General features: G+C 42.8%; 1 protein-coding gene across 1 annotated transcript in view; it reads right to left on the minus strand.

The window, feature by feature from the left end:
* Positions 1 to 21,479: 21,479 nt before the first annotated feature.
* FGF3 (fibroblast growth factor 3) overlaps positions 21,480 to 22,324 on the minus strand; it is a 40,704-nt gene continuing 39,859 nt past the window's right edge. Inside the window, exon 3 of the mRNA XM_078684668.1 lies at positions 21,480 to 21,812. Coding sequence (XP_078540794.1) covers positions 21,480 to 21,812 — 333 coding nt within the window. The remainder of the gene's footprint in view (positions 21,813 to 22,324) is intronic.

Genomic DNA, 22,324 nt, shown 5'->3' on the forward strand with positions numbered 1-22,324 from the left:
AAACAAAGCATCAGATGGTTAAAACAAGTTAAGTCTAGGAGGATAGCCTTACTGGAGGAGCAATTTCCTCACAGATCTTATCCTCCAAACCCAGCCCAGAAATGTTGCCAGGCAGCATGCAAACAGAGGACGAGCGTCCGATCTTAAAATCTGTAGAGCCTCCAAGTGTGAGTGAGTGCCCAGACTTATGCAAAGAGATTTCAGCCATCTACGGCGAGGTGCTACATACGCTGGGCACTCAAACATTAGATGGGCAATAGACTCGACCCTATTGACACAAAAAGGGCAGGACGATATAGTTTGCAAAGGTGGTTTCCAGCTTGCTGTCCACATTCCTAGAGGCAGAACTCCCACCCTAAATTTAAAATACAATGACCTATCCATCGGGTTGGAGATCAAGTCCAGGTAAGGTTCTCTAAAAGGGAGATCTTTAATAAGCAAGAACTCAACGGCAGATCTGCATAGTTTGGAGTTACTCGCTCTGTCGTTTGCCACCCAAGACCAAAATATTTTCTTTAGCAGCTGTTTAGGTGGGATGTTCTGTTGGCCCAAGCGTCTCCCAAGCCCAGTTCACAAAGGAGGCGCTTTACTTCCGTGAGCCAACCAACCTTATGCCAGCCCGGGGTTGAGAGGAGTTCACGTAGGGCTTCTACGTAACTTGAGAGTTCTGGTACATTCCATATTCGAGCCCACAATAAGAGAGGACGTAGCTTTATTTGCTCGGATATGGGACGTGTACCTGCGTCAAATAACAGAGGGAGAGTGGGAGTGCTGTGAGGTAGCCTCATTAACTCTTTATGAAATTTGTTCTCAAGGTGGGTCAAGGCATCAAATCTCTGCGTACCCCACAGTTCAGCCCCATACAGCGCCGCACTCACCGCCTTTGCCCTGTAAATATCTAATATCACCCCAATGGGTTTGAGGGGTGAGGCGCGATGTTCTTTTAATAATGCCCCTGTAACCCTCCTATGAGTCAGAATGATTTTTTGATGGTGAGCCTTCCAACTCATAGAGTCGCAGAGTCGAATACCTAGGTAGTCGAATTCCCTTACCCTTTCAAGTGGGACTGAATCTAGGGTTGGAGAATGGACTGGCTTCCTGGGGGGATTCAAGACCAGGAATTTGGTCTTGCTTATGTTAATCACCAGACCCCTGGAATCACAAAAGCCCTGGAACCTAGAAAGCAACGTTTGAAGGCCTACCGGAGTTTTCGAAATCAGCAGGGTATCATCTGCAAACAGGAGAGTTGGTATCTTCCTGCCCGCCAGGGAGGGTGCATCTGCTGGATGTTTAAGAAGATGCTCCACCACTTCGTTTAGATAGAGTGAAAACAGAGTGGGGGCTAGGACGCAGCCCTGGCGGACACCCCTGTCTACAGAGATGCGAGATGTTTTTTGGCCCTGTTCGCCCCATCTGATTTGTGCAAAGTTGCTTTCGTGGAACTTAATAAGCAAAGCCAGCAAGTACGTGGGGATACCCAAACCCTCTAAGACATCCCACAATTGGTCACGTGGGACTAGGTCAAAGGCAGTCCGCAGGTCTATGAATGCGAGATACAGACTGCCTTTGCCCAGTACGACCACTTTCCAATAGAGCATTAAAAATCGGAATGTCTGTTCAATAGTGCCTGTTCCTGATCTAAAACCGGCCTGGAAGTCAGACAGAACCTGATTTTCTTCGGCCCACTGCAAGATCCTTCCTAGGACTACTTTGTCTGCAACCTTCTGGGTAGAATCAAGCAGGCTTATAGGACGATAGTTAGCAGGGTCGTCCCTACAGCCTTTTTTAAAAATCGGGACAACTTCCGCGCCCATCCACGAGTCCGGAAAACATCCACCAGACATGACCTCATTCAGAAGTAGGGCGATGAGTGTGCTCCACACCTCTATGTTAAACCCGAAGCAGATCACCCGGGATACCGTCTGGACCTGCAGCCTTGTTAGCAACAAGACACCTAATTGCTCCTTCAACCTCCTTGGGTGCAAAGGTATGGTCATTGTCTGTATTAACGGTCGACACTCTATGCCTGGGACCCCTATTCTGTCCTGGAACCCCTGATGGAATGGAGTAGAGCTTGGAAAAATGCGCAAACCAGGCCTCCCCTGTGATGTTGCAAGTCAGTTGGGAGTCGACAGGCCTATCCCTACCTCTGAGCAAATCCCAGAAACCCTTCGTATCTTTTTTGGAGCTAGCGTCCATTAGGTCTCTCCAAAAATTGGTTTCATGAGCTTCCCTTGCCACAGCTTGGGTTTTTTTGTAACTTTTCCTAGCGAGTCTGATTTGAACTGAGTCTTTAATTTCCACCGCCCGGATAAGTTCACTTTTAGCAGCACGGCAAGCAGAGGAGTACCATTGGTCTCTACCCTTGGATGCCGTTCTCCCAAAAGCCCTGGCCCTACCCTGAGGGACTATAAACAAATTACTCAGGGTTGCGATAGTCTCTGTGAATGCCGTAAGGACATCGTTAGAAAAGTCCGATGCGCCAAGATGGCGCTTTACGTTTGACATTATGATCTCAGCTTGAGCCAATCTCCCCTCGTCCGCAACAACCTTAGCCCATTTTAATCGCCTACCGCAATTAGATGGTACAACTTCGTGGGAAGATTTCCAGAAGGATCGAGACGAAGTTAAATTCCCTTCTTCCCACGGAAGGGTGAGGGTTAGGACCAAGGGATTATGGTCGCTATCGGATGTTTGTAAGACTTCCATGTCACGGAAGTACTGCCATAGATTATGATTTAGCAATATATAATCAATTCTAGAGGTGTGACCCACCCTGTTATAGGTGTGCGCACCCCCAGAATCTGATTTAGATCGACCATTGGTGGCTCTAAGATCGTGTTCTAAACAGAGTGAGTTGAGATCAATAACACTCTGGGTCCATTTTTTAACCGGATCAAGAGCGAGCAAAGGAATACCTCTCTTAACATCGTCTTCCCAGATGTCCAGGATGTCTTCGCTGGCTAACGGTTCAAAACAACAGTTAAGGTCTCCAGCCAGGACAACAAGAGAGTCAATATTGCAGGCGCTAAGCTCCTCTTCAACTCCAGTTGAGGATAGCAAGGAATTCCCCCCCCTGGCCCCCCTTAGATAAAGGTTAAACACTTCTAACTTCCTGCCCCCGGGACACTGTATAGTGAGTCTCATGAGGTCAGGAGAGTGGGTGTTTATCTGTTTTATAGATAATCCCAGAGCAATACTGACCCAGATAAGAAGGCCACCCGATGGGCGGCCTTTGCTGCCCTGTGGTTTGGATGCTGGCACGGTGTAGGTCGTAAAACCTACCCTGTGGAGGGGCTCCAAGCACCAAGTTTCTTGTAGGATGCAGATCCCAAAAGGGTCAACAAGGGAGATCCAATCTGGCTTATCAGTACCCCAAAACATATACCCCTATACCCATACTTACCTTATCCTAACATTAAAAAAACATGCTTTTACCATTCATGCATTTACAACGAATTTCGTTGTAAATGAATGCGTGGTAAAAGCATATAAAATGTAATGCCATGCGTTATAATGGCATTGCGGAGTCATGGTACTTTCGTAATAAAAGTATGCGGAGTGATGGTATGCGGGAAGAAAGTTGCGGAATAATGGGTGTTTACCGTTGCAGGGCAGAGAAAGGCCCTTTTCAAAGATTAACTTGTCATCTTTCTTTCTTGCTTTAGTGTTAAACTTCTACCAATGATATGCAAGCCTAGACATTGTTAATAAGTGTAATAAAGACAAAATATTGAAATAATACTATCACGAAATGTGGCGTGATAATCTGTGGAATTTTTTTTTCGTGCTACATAATTAAGTCAACCCTGACATATAATTTGGCCCTACACTTCCGCATAATTCTAGTGGCACTTGTGTTTTGCTTGCCCCTAAGTACTCTGGGCCTCATTTATGAGCCCATACGTCACTTTTACGCAGCCGGTGCGTCATTTTTTGTGACGCACCAGCAGCATAAATAATGTGCCTTGTTGCACCATATTTACAAATGACGCATCTAGGTAGATGCGTCACTTTGTAAACCCCTGCACCACATTATACCTGCGCCAGGTATAATGTATGCAAGGGGGGGGCGTTCTGATGCAAGAAAGGGTCATAGAAGTGACGCAGTGAAATCTATAAGATTTCACTGTGCCACTTCTAGCACACAAATGCGTCAATTTCTTACGCCCGCCTCACAGCAGGCGTAAGACTGACGCAAGTCCTTTCTCATAGGGCTTGCTCCATGTGAAAGGACACATTGCTGGAGTTGCGTCACTTTTATGACACACTCCAGCAATGCGTTACTTTTGCTCCATACAGATACGTCAGAAATACTGACGTATCTGTAACTCCTTGCGCCATGATGCGTCATACTGTAAATATGACGCATCAATGGTGTCGCAAGGAGTGCGCAGTGAAAAGTGACGCATCGTTGTTTTCACACAGCGATGCGTCACTTTTCATAAATGAGGCCCTCTAAGAGCAGCATTGTTCTCTTTGGGCACTTTGCCACCATTGTCTTTCCCTCTGTCTAGCACTTTTAAGCAAGAACACCTCTGCCCTCCTTGTTCTCTTTGCACTTTTTCATCATCCCTTCTCAAGTATTATAGCCTTTCCTTACTAAACAACGTACACGTTGTTGAGATTTTTTCAGATGCAATGGAGGTAACATCATGAAATAAAGAATTCGTCTCCAACCATGAAAACAAACTCCTGCAAAGCTGCTATTTTCCCTTAAAGTACAGAAGATTCTCCGTTTTGTTCATTTCATAGTAGACAGTGCCCCCACAGCAGCAAGCGAGAATGCACTGAAAGCTTAGCAGGGTGTGTTTGTATTTTATTCAGCAACAACAAGCCGAGCGAGGGCACATGGTAACCAGGCACAGTAAGCACACATATATAAGAGGCGATTCATATATGGCATAGGAAGTTTAAAAGGCCATCAATCTGTATTCTCTAGCTCTTTAAAACATTCCAGCGCTACGTTTGTAAATGAATTCTTTCACCCAGAAATTATTGACTCTACTCGGACATATTCTCCTTACTGCCCAGGAAGGAAATAGTGCCAGATTTTGTACCATTCTGATAATTTTTACTTAGAGCAGTTTTATGCATGCCGCTCCACTGGTGGGATAATGCCAATGTAGTCGCAAACACTCACTTACTGGTGAAGCAGGACGTCCAGAAAATGTATAATGAAAGACTTGGACTCTGTTAATGTTACCTGATGGCTGCAAAAGTTACAGGGGATAGCTGGGCAAAGGCATACAAAGTGATACAAAGTGATGCAATCTCGTCCAGGTATATTTAAATTCCACAGTAAAAGATATTTTGCACTATAAAGGTGCCCTTTTCTCAGCACAAATAGCCCTCTGCGCTGCTCAGTGACACTTTGCACTAAGGGTCTCTACTTGGATGTAACTTGGGACGTTCAGCACAAACACCCATAGTTTTAACCACAAAAACAAATCTACTACTGCAGGTAGACTAGGCTTTGCATCAAATATACTTCCTCCTGAAAGCAGGTGCCAATAAGGAGAAATGTTTTAATTTGTCCAGATGTTCCACACACTGCATTTGCTTTGACTTGCACAGTAGACATACAATGCGTTTGGTGCTTCAGAATTTCTCTAGGCTTAAGGGCTTGCTTCCAGTACAAATCCTATGCTACAGAGCACATACGCTGCTCTATACCATCGGTCACAGGTTGTGAGTGGCACAAGGTAGGCTGTTTGTGTGTCAGGGTAGAGGATGACAACAGCAAGACATTTTAATAAATATTACACTATGCTGCTTTCTTCTCCTTGTGCAATGCATTGAAGAACATTTGGTTGCTCTACTGCAATGGTTCTTATCTTTTGATGTATGTTGAGCCTCACTTAATCATTATTAGATGACTTGGACCCCACTGAATCATTATTGGAATCTGCGGACCCCCACTGAGTCATTACTGGGAGCCAAGGTCCCCGGCCTAAACATTTTTAATGATTTGTACCTAAAAACAGTACACAATAAATACAAAAATTTGCATTTATCAAACAAATACAAAAATGATGAAATATTTTATTTAATTCATAAACAAATACAAAAAATCAAAATCATACTATATTCTGTTTATTGCACTTGCTCAGCTCCCATGCATCAATCTGCAGATACTTAATTTTTATCATCCAATTTTAAATTCCTTCACATTTACACAATGTTCTAAAATGTTCTACTGTACTTTTTGCTTTTTTAGTCATATACACTTGATTAGTCTGTTAATATGTTTTACTTTTCAAAGGAGTCATGGACCCCTGGAGTAGAGTTTGCAGGCTCCAGGGATTCTCATATCACTAGTTAGTTAAAAACCATTGCACTACTGCATTGTACCAGAAAATAATATACATTCCCAATATTACCTATTTTTACCGCATGCATTTATATATTTTTACTTCATGCAGACAATTACAGATCTATGCTTATTTCACTGTAGACTGTCACTCCACTGCTACATCCCTTTTGACATCAAAAACTCTCATTACCCTCTAAGAGAACTAACCCCTACATTTCAAATGGATGTTGCGCCCTTTAAGGGCTCCAACCTATTGGATGCTGCTCCAATCATTCAAACTAGACAACCATAACTATCCTACCCATCACACTTAGTTGTTCATTATAGCAGGAAAAATACACTACCTACTAAAACCAAACTTAAATCTGTGAAAAAGACAGTCTCCTGATTCAATAAGGATTTATTGAAACAACTCTGTTTCCACAACTAAACTTGCCACCTTGAGATAAGTGAGGTAGGCGTACAAGTATCGCCTCTATCGGGCTAAAACAAAAAATTTTAGATACAAAATCCAGACTGCGTAAAACAAATATTATATTCTTTTTATCTTCCACAAACAGGACCATATTATTATTTTACTCGAAAGAATCCAGAAATAAAGTGATGAGATTGATTGACTTCTACCGTCTTCTGACATCCAACCAATCCTAAAACGTATCATGGGTTTGCTATAGACCTGTCTTAGAAGTCACTCTTAAACTTGCCATAGGAAGCATTAAACCTTCATTCTATTCTTGCAACCACACCCCTCCTTTTTTTGCAAAATAACATGTGAAGTCCCTCTGCCCTCTGATTTCTCTGATATGAGATCATAATTAAATCCCTTGAAAAAGACAACTTCTTACTTACTTGCATGTGAGGTTACCTGAGGGAAGTCTTCATCAGCCAGACATTTTGGGCCCGTTCCAAGGGGCAACCCCACCCCCTTTTGCAGAACATCCTTTGTGTTTTACTGCAAATATCCCAGATTGCACTAGGAGGAATCCAAGAGGACACAGGCCTTCTGTCCTTGAAGGAAGGTTCAGTGCCAGGCATGGGTGTGTGTGGAAAAATTAGCAGTTCCCTCTTCCTAATCTAGACCAATCTGGCTACCTTGGGTCTAAAAATTTAAAGACTTTTCATCCTGGGGTTGCCCCTTTCACTAAACTAAGAATGGCAAGGCTTCATCTTTGATCTTTGTCTCTTTAACATTAATGAAATGTGTGGGCTCTCATCAGCTAACTTACCTGAGCTGATATGGATCATATACCTTGTTCTGTCACCAGGCCTAAGTCACAGTCCTGAAAAGCTCTGAAAGCTGTGTTCACACCTCATTAAGGCCTAGCACTGACAGGGCAGCTGCTGGTAGCTGAAGCAAATTAAGCTTCTGACAAGGAAAAAAGTAGCATTCTAAAAGTCATGTTTCCTAAATAGTTAGTAAAAATCTTGCTTCCCCATTGAATTAGATTTATATTGAGATTAAAAATAGTAGTTAAACTATTCCTCAAACCTGTCTCCACCTCGATATAACAGAATTAAAATGGTCATCTCTACTCTAGTTTTCCTCAAAGAACAGCCAGAGCCCTCTATAGTGACAATAGATTTTGGGGCGTGTCACTGTAGGGACAGGGAAATATTACATTGCTACATGCCCCACTTTTAAATATTGTATACCCTACCTTGTGGGCTAAAGGCTTACTTTGGGTGATATCAATAATAAAAGGTAAGTCAGACTGTTGTTTTCAACTGTAGCAGTTAGGCTTTAGTAGTAGGTCTGAAGCCATATATTCCTGTGTCACATTCGTGGATGCAACAATTAGTGCTATAGTCGAACGGTGGCATTTAACGTTCCATGCTATAGGTTTTGTTTCTACCCGCTGTACTGTGGCCTCACAAGAAAGTGAAATAGGTCAATCAGGAATTAGCTACTTTTTAAGTGATTTAGAGGTTACATCACATACACTGGGTACCGGAAAGAAGTACCTTGTGTTCAGAGTCGAAAGATTCAGCAACCAAGTGGGGATAAACAGGCAAAAAGGGTCAGTGCCTGTATATTTCTTCTCTCACTACCAATAGCTTGTCTGTTCCTTTGAATGTGTAATATCTGTCTCTTTGTATGTAATGCCTATTCCAATGACAGTGCCTGTCTGTTTCATTGGTACTGACTCTCATGGTCCACTGGTTGTGTCTTCCTTTACTAGTATTAGTTCCTACATGGGGTTGCACAAACTGGTGACCTAATGAATGTTGGTCCACCAGAATAGAAGTGGTAGAGGAACCCACATCATTCCCCCCTTCCTAATTTCACTAGGTGATCCCCTAATCCGACCTTTGACCCTCAGTAGCCTCACATTTGTTTCTGAGGAGATATGGCAAGCATTAGAAATTATAGGAAGGATATATGGCATCTATAGCCCTATTTCATTTCTGTCCGTAACACTATGTTCATGACAAGTGGCAACAAGGGCAGTGCTAGGGGTACCAAAGGGCAACCAAGGGTAGCAGATACTTCCCAAGGTTGGTCCTAATTAATGATCACGATTGATCCATATTCTCAGAGATACTTGAGTGAAAGAAGCAGAAGTTTGAATTCAGCCCTCTTTTCCCTTTCCAGTGCCTCCCAGAGTGTGCACAACTGTGCTCTGCCCGAGTCTTGGTTGGCCTAGACAACAACTGACTAATGGGTCAGGACCCTGGACCTTCATCCCTCGGATGGGAAAGTGTCTGTCTCTTAACAATCCTATGATGACTTATATCCCAAATCCTGGCTAAATCTACTCTCACATCCCAAATTCTGTAGAGAAATGTGTGACTAGGCCTCCTTTGTGTCTCTGTAACTCTGGATGCTACAGAAAAATGTATTGATTAATTCCAGGAAGCCTAGCAGTCACTCCAGGTATGTATTAGTGAAAGGACGCAGACTGTCTGTCCGTGCAGCTCTCCCAAGTATAATACTGAGCCCTCACCAGCATTGAAACACGAATAAACTATCACCGGCCCAACAGCAGATCTAATTGCCCATTACCAATGAGAGCCATGCTTTGCCAGTTACTTTATCTCTCGCTTAGTGCAGACATCGTACATATCCCTCACTCATCACAGAGAACAGAGGGGCATATTAGCAAGGGCATTTACGCCGCTTTAGAAGCACTTTCTGCCGCTAAAGCGGCAATATTATTATCACCCAATTAACAAGCTGTCGCTAACAGCTGTTAGCGACAGCTCTCCAGTGACAGCGACCGTTTACCTTGCCACTTTGCATGTCAGCGATATTTATCGCTAATGACATGCAAAGTAGGCATGCCCCACAAAAAACAACAAGAATCCACTTGTAAACACACCTAACTCCTATCAGCAATAAGACCCTGGGACCCGGTTAGCAACGATGAAAGTGGCGCTAACCGCAGTTATCACAGGTTTTTTACACCTGCTCAAAACCTGACTTGTCCATTCAACTCAATGGGGGAGGTGGATTGTGTGGATGAGGGGACCATGGCCATGGAATGACCAACCACCCCCCTAAGGCCGGGTCCGTTCTTCGCCTCTATCGCTGGGTTTTCCATCGCCGTGGAGATAGCCGTTGCTAATAAGGTGCTATCTCGGCGATGGATCCAGCGATAGCCGGCGATGAAACAATACTCGCTAAGCACACTTTGCGATATTTATCGTAAAGCGTTGCCAATATGCCCCAGAGTGACCTCTTATTCGTTACACAGAGCTGCACACCATCAGTTACAAGTAGCAGCGCTATGGAGCATATTAGCAAGAACCTCGTTAAAATTAATGCCTGTTTTAGTGGCAGGAAACTGCTGCTAAAATGGCGATAATGATCTTGCTAATATGCGTTACAGAATTCCAATAGAAGCCCAGTTTAGATGTGCAGGACATTATTTTAACGAGGTTCTTGCTACTATGCCCCTATGTATTTCTCCCTGTGCAGAAGTGTTTTGGTCTAAATATTTTTCTGTTGGTCTGCCTGTCATTCTTTCTATCTGTCAGTCTGTCTACATCCATTCACCATAGCACCGAATAGTGAGTGTCAACAGTACACTGCCATAGCTAAGCTGACAGTTCAGGTGGGTGGCTGTACGACATGGGCCCCTGTCGGGCCTCCAGGAGTGATGTTCCATTATATAACTCAGATTTATTCATGTTAGGTTAGGAGTTCACAATATCTATTCCTGCCTAAAGAAGGAAGACATTCAGCTTGAGTGCACCACTCAAAAGTACTGGGGCCAGGAGAAAGTACAAATGTTTCCCAATCTTTGTTTGGTTTAGCCCAGGATCACACATACACATTTGCCATTGAGAAATATCATCAGCATGGCATGCCTCACCTGCGTCTTCTCAATAAGCACAGTGCAAATATGCAATCAATTCAATTCGGGGAAGGCACGCTAATAAATGACTAGAAATGTAGGGACTAATCCGTGGAATGTGCTACTGCGGCCATTAAAGTGTCAATGATGATATAGGGGATCTAGGTAAGGATATTTGCAGTGTGGTTTGAGCATGGATAAGTGTACAAAAGGACTTTTCCTTTTTCTCTTTGAAATTCGGTGTATGGTTTCTTTGCTAAGCCTCTGTAGATGGTGAGGACTATTGCTATCTACAATTATTTCTCAGCATGTTGCAAAGCATCTCCTTAGCCGTACGTGGAACAGACTTCAGATATGTATAGCATCAATACGCGATGTGTTCTTACAAGGCCGCTTGTACTATTAGATAATGGCAGCAGTGGGAAGCGGCTTGCTATGAAAGTAAAATAATCTTCGAAGACTTTAACTTAACACCTGCATGGCGCAGTCGAACAAAATTAATGGTATTAAAAGAATTACCACAGAAGGCACTTTGCAAGCTGACTCGCGGGGCGGGCCTGCAAGCGCAGTCACACCGTGCCCCGAGGGGGTCCTTTCCCAGTTTGTATGCGCCATAGACGTGGCCCTCGGGAGCCCTATTGAAAGCGAGCTAGACCCATTCATCGGTGCCCCGGCTGCTGCCTTTTAAGCCAGTGTCTCCTCTTTGAGAGGTTCGGATTCGTCCACGACTCCATAATTGCACTCCCTTCATTGTGTGTCAGAAGAAAGAAAAAAAGACTTAGCCGGGTCGACCTGAATGTTTAGTTTTGCAAATACAATGGCATTTCTGAACAGATCTGGTCGTAACAGTTTAAAAAGCGCGCACACTGAGCTGCTGTCTGGAGTGAGGGGCTGTGTATCATGCACAGTCAGAGCTTTTCAAAATGGCCTCCGCAGAGCGTGACGCAGCCGTGGTAGAACGTGTCTGTACGTCGGCTTGGCGCTCGGGGTGGAAACCAGCCCCCTTGGCGTGCGCTGCTGGTATTTGCAAGTTTGAGATTAAATTGTGCCCCGATGATGTTTCCAGTAGTCTGTGCACGGTGCAGACCCGCAAACGATGCATAGTTTTCGTGCGTGTTTGGCTCTCGGAGGTGACCCGTGAAATGGGCCTTACAGACAACCGCAAAGGAGCTGCGTTCGACTGTTCTTTAATTATACCGCGTATCTTGCGCCCTCATCGCTTCACAGTGCTTCAAACATCCCGAAAGGAAACAAGAGCTATTTGAACTTGGTCCGTGCTGAGCGGTTCAAAGACCTCCGAAAATGGGGGTCTCCGAGATCAATGGCTGCATAGTGTGGAGAGCATTTCGTCAATGAAATACTAAAAGTTGTTCCAGACTTGGAAAGGAAGTTGTTATGGGAATTGGACAAGCAATTGCCCCCGTATTGGAGCCATTCAGCTTTATTATACTTGCATTCTTGTTGTGGTGGTGGGGGCAGATCTGGCATTTGAAGGATTCCCATGCTCACCCCCCTCCCCAGACTTATCTCTATATATCTTGGTCGACCTTTCCTGCATAGCTCCCTACTGTACAGAACTGCCACGCAACACTTTACTACTTTGTACTATTTTTTAACACCCCCTGTACACATTCCGCAGCCATTTGTGACATAGCACACAGTGGTCTCGGCTCATTCAATCTTGTTAGCTTACTCCTACCTTTGTGTTACCCTGGGCATAACATAGGCCCTTGCTGCCTTCCTGCGGCAGTGCAAGGCAATCCTTTTGGGCCCCCATTCAGCCCAAGGCCAATGATTATCCGCGAGATAAGAGAGATTGAAGGGCCCTGCACACTGGCGTAACGAAAAGTGGGGGGGCCTCCCTGCAACATTCCGCAGGGGCCCTCAACGTTGCGCGTTATGCTGCTATTCTTGTAGGCGAAACGCGGGTGAGTTAATAGTGCCAAGCACCAGTTACTACTCGTGAAGGAAAACTCTGCATGTGCGTAGGTGTGGGAAAAGAAGGAAACTCCATGGAATGCAGTGAAGGCAAAATTTGGGAACTTAATGAGACTACACGGCTCTAATAAAAACTTCATACACTCCTTTAAAGGAATATACATACAAAACACCACAGGCTGGTACTGACCTTTACAAATCTTTACAACTGCAATTTTATAATCCATGCCAGCTCTGGTGTACCCTCTCCCCATCCATGCGAGCAGGTATATTCACAAGTAATATTACACCATGCTGGAGTAATAATTTGTCTGAGTAGATTACTTTACAAGTGTAAATTTTCATTTTGTGAATAGAAAGTATGAGTATACATTCCTAAACCACGCCATTAGTAGTGCTTTCTGTATAGGGCTTTATGTCAACCCTATCTTTATCAATCTTCTGGGCGAGTAAATGTAGAGGAACGAGGTCCAGCGAATGAGGGTGTAGAGAGTAGGCAGTAAATAAGTTTGATGGTGTGGGCGCTACTTATTGGTAGACAGCTGGCAGCACAAACAGCAGAAAGCCAAGGTCTCAAGGTAGGATTTGTGAGAATGGCCAACCATGGCAGGTCCAGCGTGGTGCTTCACTGGTCACAGCAGCTCTCTTGCACCATTGTGAAGTTGGGGTAAATCATGTTGGGTGTGAGGGGAGTCTATAATAGCTGCACATCTGTTTATGAAACACCTGAAATGTCATTTGGTCATGTACAGGACATGTTTTAGAGTTGAGGGGTGGATTTTCTATCTGTCTCTGTAATAGATGTGCCCTCTCTTTCACAGCACTGAGGAAAATCCCTCGTTATTAGATTTATCAGAGGTTTTCCCCTGGTTCTGCTTAATTTTCTATTGGAACAGCCATTTGGTGACGAACTCACTGGGGGGAAATCAGCCAAAATGTCTATCTTTGATAGTAGAATTCTAGCAGGAAATGTTCTAACTGTATATGTGCACATAAAGTGGAATATAAATTATTAGTGCCCACTTATCTAGTCTTCCAAGATGGTGTGTTGTAATACCCAGCATGTTAGTCACTCTACTGACTTTTCATGGCAGTCTTTCATTGCGGTATCTCTGCATAGGAAGTGACAACTCTGCCAGTCATGCCCACTCTAGACTTGGCGATTGTTTGCCACTATTTTTTTTGTATTATTGTATTAATTATGACGACTCAGTGCACTGAAGCCCTACAAACATTGGAGTATGAATGTTCATTTATTGAACACTTAAGTATATGTGGAAATACTAGGTGCAACTTAATTTTTTCACCAATAAAATGACAATAAATAAATATGGAGAAAGACAGATGGAAATGTGAAAAAACCTACCAAAATAGCGAAAGCCCTAATTCTATGTTTTTGCGTGTGATAATGATTTCTGAATAGTAAATAAGATGGTAAATGACTAGTAGAAATATCCATGCTACTTCATGTTGTCAAGTTTGATGAACAGTCCGAACATATGTCTTCTATGACTGTCTCCTACTGGGTAGGTTGCGGCATTCTACCTCTAATGGGCTCTAGTCCTCACACTGCCTGCCAGTGCATCTTCTACACTAAGGATATCCTTTTGGACTGTGGTGAGTGGGTTGTGATACCAATGTTCTTATTCACATTCTTATCAGCACTACACTCTATTGTCCAAATGTATGCCAATGACCAGGGCCACTGGAAGTATGCGATTTTGTGGTCTCTGCGATTTTTGCATCATTGTAAATTTGCCGCATTCACCTCAAATCCACCTACCTATGCCCCTTAGTTCTGTCAATGTTCCTTTCCTAGTTGTTGAGCTCTGTCTGCTCATTTTGAATACTCACGCTAAGACTTTAAGATTTAGCCATTGTTTGGTGGTCCTGTGATTTATTTTTAGGCCTTGCATTGGGATAACATTTGCATCATCTGCCGCATAATCTGCAGATTTTAACAAAACACAAAAGTTATTTCTAGCTCATAGGGTTCAAAAGTTAGCCAAAATGCAATTAAATGTGTTGCCGCGTAGTGAAAGCTTTGAAAGGGTTAACTGGTACTAATGAGGTACCACTATTACTTAGACAGTGTTAAGTTCAAAATTGACTAAATAATGAAGTACAGCTACCACAAAATGTGTCGTATGATGCAACCTAATTTGCCTTTTCTTGATGCATATTTTACTCACCCCTGCCGCATAATTTGACCCTCCCCTGCCATGTAATTCTAGTGGCCCTGCCAATCACAAGCCACACAGAGAGGGACGAATGTTAGGGTCTGCAAAGCACTTAGGCGCATATTACCAACAACTAGCGATAATTATCGCTATGTTGGTTTAGCGGCGATATTTTTATCGCCGAGCTGCGGCGATTTTTATCGCTTAGGAACCTTGCTATTATCAAGGTTTATCTCCTAAGCGATAAAAATCGGCCGAAATGCATGAATATCGCTGAAAAGTCAGCGATATTCATGCATTACCGAGCTAATGCTCTTAGCCATGTTATCCACCTACCATTGGATAACATGGCTAAGAACTGCTCAGGGACAGCTTAGCGCGAATATCTCCAAAAGTTGGTAATAGGAGATAGTGATGTTAGCGACTGTTTCCAGTCGCTAACATCTGGGTACGCCCACTTTGCTTGTCATTAGTGATAAATATCACTGACATGCAAAGCGGGTCCCAAGATGGTCGCTATCTCCTACTAGCTATCGCTAACTGGTGTTAGCGACAGCTAGGTAATAGGGAGATAATTTGATCTCCGCTTTCTTGGCTTTTAAAGCCAAAAAAGCGGAGATAAACCCCCTTGATAATATGCCCCTTAGTTCTGTCAATGTTCCTTTCCTAGTTGTTGAGCTCTGTCTGCTCATTTTGAATACTCACGCTAAGACTTTAAGATTTAGCCATTGTTTGGTGGTCCTGTGATTTATTTTTAGGCCTTGCATTGGGATAACATTAAATGTCTATTGTTGTCAAAGACCTATTGGTCTAAGTGTGATTGGAGTCACCCTTTGCTCATGATTGAATAGCTTTCTTGTCTGTCTCAACTCACTGATCCTTACTCGATGGCTTCTCCTACCTCTTCGTGTCTTTATCGCTCCTCCAGAGCAATGCTACTTTACTTTTACCTTAAGTTATTAAAAATTAGCTCCATCTGCCCTCCTTCCATAGTCGATCAAGAAAAGTATCAGAATTGTGGTGGTAGTGGTGTAGCAGTTATTCAAGTGATGTAATAGTTATGCTGGTTATAGCTAGGGAAGGGTGACGTTTGTACTTTACTCATGAAATGGGGAAATGGTGTCCATCACGAAGGTGGCAAGGGTGCCTGGCACAGCTCCAGGTGGAATCTAAACAGCCCATTCCTGCCCATGGGGATGATTTCCAGCCACAGGATGTGTCACGCATCCTCCAGCTGGACAGGTATGGCAGGGGGCAGAGACACTGCAGGGCTTGGGCATGTAGGCCTGTACTCTGGGGTACTGAGCTAGGCTTTGGGAGGTGGATGGGTTTTAGAGCAAGGGATAGTGTGCTTTCTGCTCTGTGATGCTAACACGCCTGAAGTGTACCATCCGAACTGGGAAAGCTGCTGAGTTGTGGCAGTCCACCAGCTGGCCCGAGAGATCCTTCATGGCAGGCCAGGCAGAGCCAGAGTGGGAATTAACTATCAGCCCTGGTAAAAATGTTCATACCAAATTCACTCTACTGGAGGCCTTGAATAGATTGGGTCGTTTGGAACAGAGGTAGATCAAGGCAGCCCTTCCTGCTCTGAGAGTAGACCCCTGGCCTACAGCCTACAGGAAACATGCCACAGTAGCCGTATGGCCAGTCCAATCCTGGTGAAAGAAGGGAATGGTTTCCCATGAACCCTGAACAGCTGCCCAAATCTGCCTTTTTTCTTGCAAGCGCAGCACTTGTTGAATCTTGTGACTGTTATAAAACAAAGTTTGCAAAGGTGCACATTAGCAATATCTGAATAGTTCTAGCTGAAGTGTGTAATTTACCAAACATTCAGACACTGAAAGCTGGCTACTAAAAGAAAGACTGTGCATCTCCTCGCCAGATACAAGTGTTTTGGGGAAAAAAGTGAATATGCACATTTCTTGGGAGATCATCAGAGTAGATGTTGTCAAGTGCAAAGACATTATCTACAACTCAAAGTACATATTGAGGGGCAAATTCCCATTCTATTCCCTAAAAGCCATAGACAACTGTATCCCAACAGCAGGTATGAGGCCAGTAGCACATGAACTCAGCATTCTTGGCAACAGCATTAGAACGCTCTTCAGGTAGGGCATTGCTAAAGTTCACTGGTCCCCATAAAAGATGCACAGTGTAAAGTCTCCAGGCCATCACAAATTAATCATGTTCATGCCTTGGGAATTAACATGTTTTCCATTGGTAGCCATCTCCTTACTTTTAAATAGTCGTTTTAACATGCTGTGCCCCAAAGCAACACGTCGGCAGTAAAGTAACGAGTACACTCTAAGCAACAGGACACAACAAATTCTATAAACCAATAAAAAACTGTTCTTCTTCCCGCAGAAAAGAATATAGGATGTTCTCGCACTTTTGGACTTGGATGTATGAAATACCCATGATACATGCTGTTCCATGCCATGAGTGACATGTGCATTTTGTACAATGCCCACTTCAAATCTGAGTTTCAATGACCTCTGCCACTCCTCCAATTTACCAAGTGTGACCCTTGGTCTCGTCACTCTCTTTAAAGAAAACGTAAAACCAAGAGATTGTTTTAAGAATATTCCAAAGCACACACTCCTCTCCAAGGGATATCCCACCCGGGGCTGGATAAGATCAAGAGCAAGAAAGCACTGGACTGAATTCAAGTACAATAAGGAGACAGAACATATAAAGAAGAGACAAGTTGCTAGCTAGAGACAGCCTTGTCTTCAATAATTTCCAAAATACGGTGAGTTTCGGCGTCAAACGGAGGTTCAATGAGGGGCCTTCCACCGAATGACTGCCAAATAGGTAAAAGATCGACTGCAAGTTCTGGCCTTCGAGATAGGTCTTGAAGCTGATCTGTGTGGTCCTATTAGCTGATCTGTGTGCTCTAGAGGGTCTATGTAAACAGACTTTGTTCCTGAGGATGGGCCGACTGTATTATAAACCGACATAAACCCATGTAATAAGTACCTCTATGATGGTCCTACAGGGATGGACAAGAATCCAGTTGAAATTCCCACAAAGTAGGCGCATGATTACAGAAGAGCTCCCACACATGGCATTTGCCAGATCTTTATGTTCACGTATGTTCACGTATGTCATAGGCAGTGACATGCTGAGCCTTAAAAAGTTGAGTTTGACTTAACCGGCGTTGGGTTTCACCATCCTTTTTTAACATTGCAAAGTATGTAATGCCCACTTAAAAACATCTCATGATTTAGGGAATGTATATGGCTTTAACAGCACAGGGCAAATGATCCTAACCTGTACATAGCCAGCTAAGACTATCATCAGTGACCCCAAAATGGCCTTCCTTCTAGGATTTAACACTGGTAATGATTTTTGAACAGTCTACAAAATGTTTTAATGTTGAAATAGTATGCGCTTGTCATCTTTTATTGTCACATTATCCCGCAAACAGCACACTCTGACGAGAATTGTGTTGAAAAGTGCAAATTCATGTTGTAACAGATTAGATATACAATGAAAATTCACATACATTTAGTGACTGGAAAATGTTTTATTTTTCATTAAACATTTGGAAACTGAAGATGAATTGACAACAGATATCCGCATGCTACCATGTTATGCTTTTCGTAGTGAAGGTGCCATTGGGATGTTTCTGGGCACAACGTTTCTCAGACATTATGTAGTCAGGAAAAAATGTATCAAAAAACATTTCACAATCAAACATGCACAAAGATATCTGCTTCGTCCAATCATGAGGATGGACATTTCTTACTAGGAAATAATACATTGTCCTTAACTTTAACCCTAAGAAGCCACTCCTTCTCAACATTCCACCATTGTCTGCATTGATTACATCATGCATGACATCATGAAAACCATCAGTAATGACATGCTTTCACTCCAGAAATATTTTCAGAGGGCCTGCAGCAACAGCAGCAGGCCTATGGTATAGCTACAATGAAGTGCTTAGTACGTTAGTTAGGTCATACGTACAAAAAATTGAGTAGACTGCCCTCAACAATACTCCTACATTGCTGAGGTACATTTATGAGTATTTTCTGTGGTAAGGACACAGGGACATGTCATACATAATGCCATCGATTACAGAACAATGCCAGGTCTAGGTTGTGCGGTACATCACTGGTCCTTTACACTGCTGTGGGTAAAATATATTCTTACATTTGCACATTTGTGTCTCCAGACACAAACATCTTTTTTAACTGATGAATAAGCTTCATAGACACTATAAGGACTCCAGAAGCAGTGATGGTTTTCATGCTGGGAAGTTCATTTGTGAAATGGCCTGCTTGAGGGATATGCAGTTTGTGTTTCTAAAGAGCCAATGTGGACTGGGCTACAGTGAAAGCAAAAGACTGACCCTGCTACGGCCCTTCCAGTATTTCAGGGCTGCTGGTCTTCTACAAACAAAGGTGAGAAAAATAGAACAAAAACATTGAAACAGGAAGTTGTTTATTTTTTTGTGAAAAGTGGCATACAGTGGATATACAATGATAAATTGAGTGTTTCCCACTAAATTAGGGGCCCAGTTCCAATCGTGTTTCTGGGTAGTTTTCATACGCATCAATTATTAGATTATCATGACAAATGTACACTTTATAGAGAATGTAGTGACCTTGCCAAATTTTTAAGAAAAAGTAGTAAGGACCTGTTTCCTATTTTGCAAAATAAATACATAAAAAAAACCGGGACGAACAAATTGCTCTAAGGCATATTTCCATGTAGCAAAAGTTTAAAAAGTAGGGGTTAGAAGAAGGGAGTTTGCTTGAGAATCCAACACAGAAGACACAATAGGGCGTGGGAGAAGCCAGACTGAATGCACTGGTATATTTTATATCTTGAAATCATTTTGTGGTATTTTGGCACAGACATTAAAAATCTCCACATTTCACTGTAGGACAAGATGCCTCTTGCCCACATAAAATACCCTCCATCTAGAATCTTCTGTAGCTCATCCGAAACATTTCATAAAGGCTCTTTTCACCAGTAAGGTACCCTTTCCATCTACTGACCTTCAGGATACATAAAACAATCATGTCATTCGGACAATAGCTTATAGAATATAATTGAAATTCTTGAACACCTTCATATTAACTTCTTTCTTTATATAAATACCTAAACTCAAGGGTGTGTAAGTTTGGGCTGCAAAGTTTAGATCTATGCCACCTTTTCAGGATTACCACTGACCATGTAACCAATTTCCATTTAAATTCATTGCATGTAAATTTGCCTCTTGCAGACATCATGACAATCTGTTATAGATCACTCATCGATGACCAGCGTTGTACACCCTTTCTCTAAATGTCCTGAGACACCCAGTAAACTGTCTCAATACTGTATATACAGCATACATCAATGCAGTGGCAACACAGCAACAGGGTGTACTGCTCTATAAAATAACTGCTTACATCTAGGATCAGCACATGCTACCTTTGAACTTGGTCTGAGAGTCCTTCAATTATTTCAAGAAACCTCTGTTTCCAAATGTTTGTCTTTTAAAAGTGTAATAGGTGTGCTCTTCTTATTTGCCATAGAGCTAAGTTAATCAGCAAGCATGCACCCTGAAGTTATTCTGCCGCTATTCATGCTGTAGGCCAATGTGTTGGTGTAAATAAGAGTACGGCAATCTGAATCTTCGAAATGTAGCATGACCGCTGATCCCCCAAGAGTGCAGCAGAGTTGTAGCAAACTTTGGAGAACACATTTTATAAGAGTGATTGTCAGTGGTAGCACCTCTCTTGCGGGATTTTCTTTTTATTGGCGCCTGTTGAGCCAATAAAGTGGGTGTTTGTTTTCACATCAGTATTCACTTTGGGGATCAGAGGATAGCAAACACGCCAACTTTCTGTTAACTCCTCAATTATATATCAATGTATATTTCTATCGGGTGCATCTTCAGTCATACAAAAATGGCCTGTACATTAATAATTACTTTCTCCAAAACTTTGCATGGAATTTATAATCTATTTTAATAAATTGAACATAATATTCTTCCTATTCTTTTTACAGTGGCTTCTTTAAATAACACATCAAGACAATATGCAATGTCTTTGAGTTTTAATTTACAAATTCTAATATTTTTTATAACTGATAGAACATATTACTTCTACTAATCCTTTTCATGTCAGTCTATTGTAATTTCATGGGAAATCAGGACTGATGCAGTGGCTGAAGTAATCGCGAGAACAGTACAAAAAAATAAATACGTATTAGATAAAAAGTGGTCTGCTTCTGGGGATGCCCCACTTAGTTCTAGCTTCATTTAGTCACTTTCTGATGCCTTTGTCCATATACATTTCAAACTTAGCTGCAGCGTATACAGTAGCTCAAAGGTAGTCTCTGGTTTACGTTCTCTGTAATATTGTCTTGTCCCTGCTGTGGATCAGATGAGTGGACTGAGAAAGTGCTATGCTCTCATGATACAGCTTCTCACTTTATTACTTCACAAGCCGTGTAGACAACCAACTCCACCATGGAACACTCCAGAAATAAAGAGACCCACAGATGAGAAGACATTGATGACATGGTGGCAAGGATTACTTTGGAATTCCTTATCCCTCTTCCATGCTATAAGACTTTTAGACAACATGTTTCTAAAATATCTAATACTATATAGTTTTCATAGCATGGCCATCCTCGCACCATAATGCCGATGTTAATGTTATGATCTACAATTGCAAAGTTGTCCACGATGCAGAGTTGTCCACGCAGGCATCCTCGTCAGAGCCAAGTTCGTTCCTCAAATCCTCTTCAGTGGCCTCTCTTTTTCCGCTCATTTCTATTGGACGGCTTTACGATACTTTCTCTGAATCCAGCGTTTGTGTGAAATAGTCGTACTGTGTCGTGGTCCTTATTGTCCAACACCCTGGGCAGGAACAGGGAAGATTTTTGTGTCCTGCGTGTTTTGAATCCACGTCTGGGCCGCCCTTTGCCATTGATGGAAACATACCAGAGCCTTTCTGCACTGGCTTTACGCTTAGTCCCAGCTCCGGTAGGAACTGTCCGGTAGATCCGGGAAGCATACGTGTTGTACCCCAGTTCATGAATCCTCTCCACAAACTCACATTCTGCATTGTAGGTCTCCTAATAGGGAGAAGAGAAAGGGGGAGACATAAGTGTGTATTGTTGTGAGGACACAGATTAACTTAAAGAGTAAACACCTTTCTACTTGCTCTAGCAGACTGTACACATCCTGCCTAGGAGGATCCGTGCCATATATAGACTGCATATGCAATTATCCGTCTGGGAAAGGAAACAGGCAATGGACACCAGCTCTGCTATTTGTAAAGCTCTGTGTCAGAATTACACACAAACAAGGTGAGCTCAAGCTGTGGATGTGATCCTAAGACAGCTAAGTACATGCAAGTCACCAGACATAACAAGGAGCCTCATAGGATACACATAATTAGCAGGGACTTTGTCCCAAAGGCTGACCACTTGGCCCTGTCGCCTATACAGGAGTTCTGCGCTTAGACTGAATGTGAACCAGGCCACATAGTTCCAAACTCCTTGCAAGCAAGGACTTGGAACTGTTTTAAATTAATTTTTATAGTGTTGGTTTACTAGTAACCACGAAAAATGTGAACAAAACGTAA

The sequence above is a fragment of the Lissotriton helveticus genome, chromosome 3_2 (assembly GCF_964261635.1).
Source record: "Lissotriton helveticus chromosome 3_2, aLisHel1.1, whole genome shotgun sequence".
Lineage (NCBI taxonomy): Eukaryota > Metazoa > Chordata > Amphibia > Caudata > Salamandridae > Lissotriton > Lissotriton helveticus.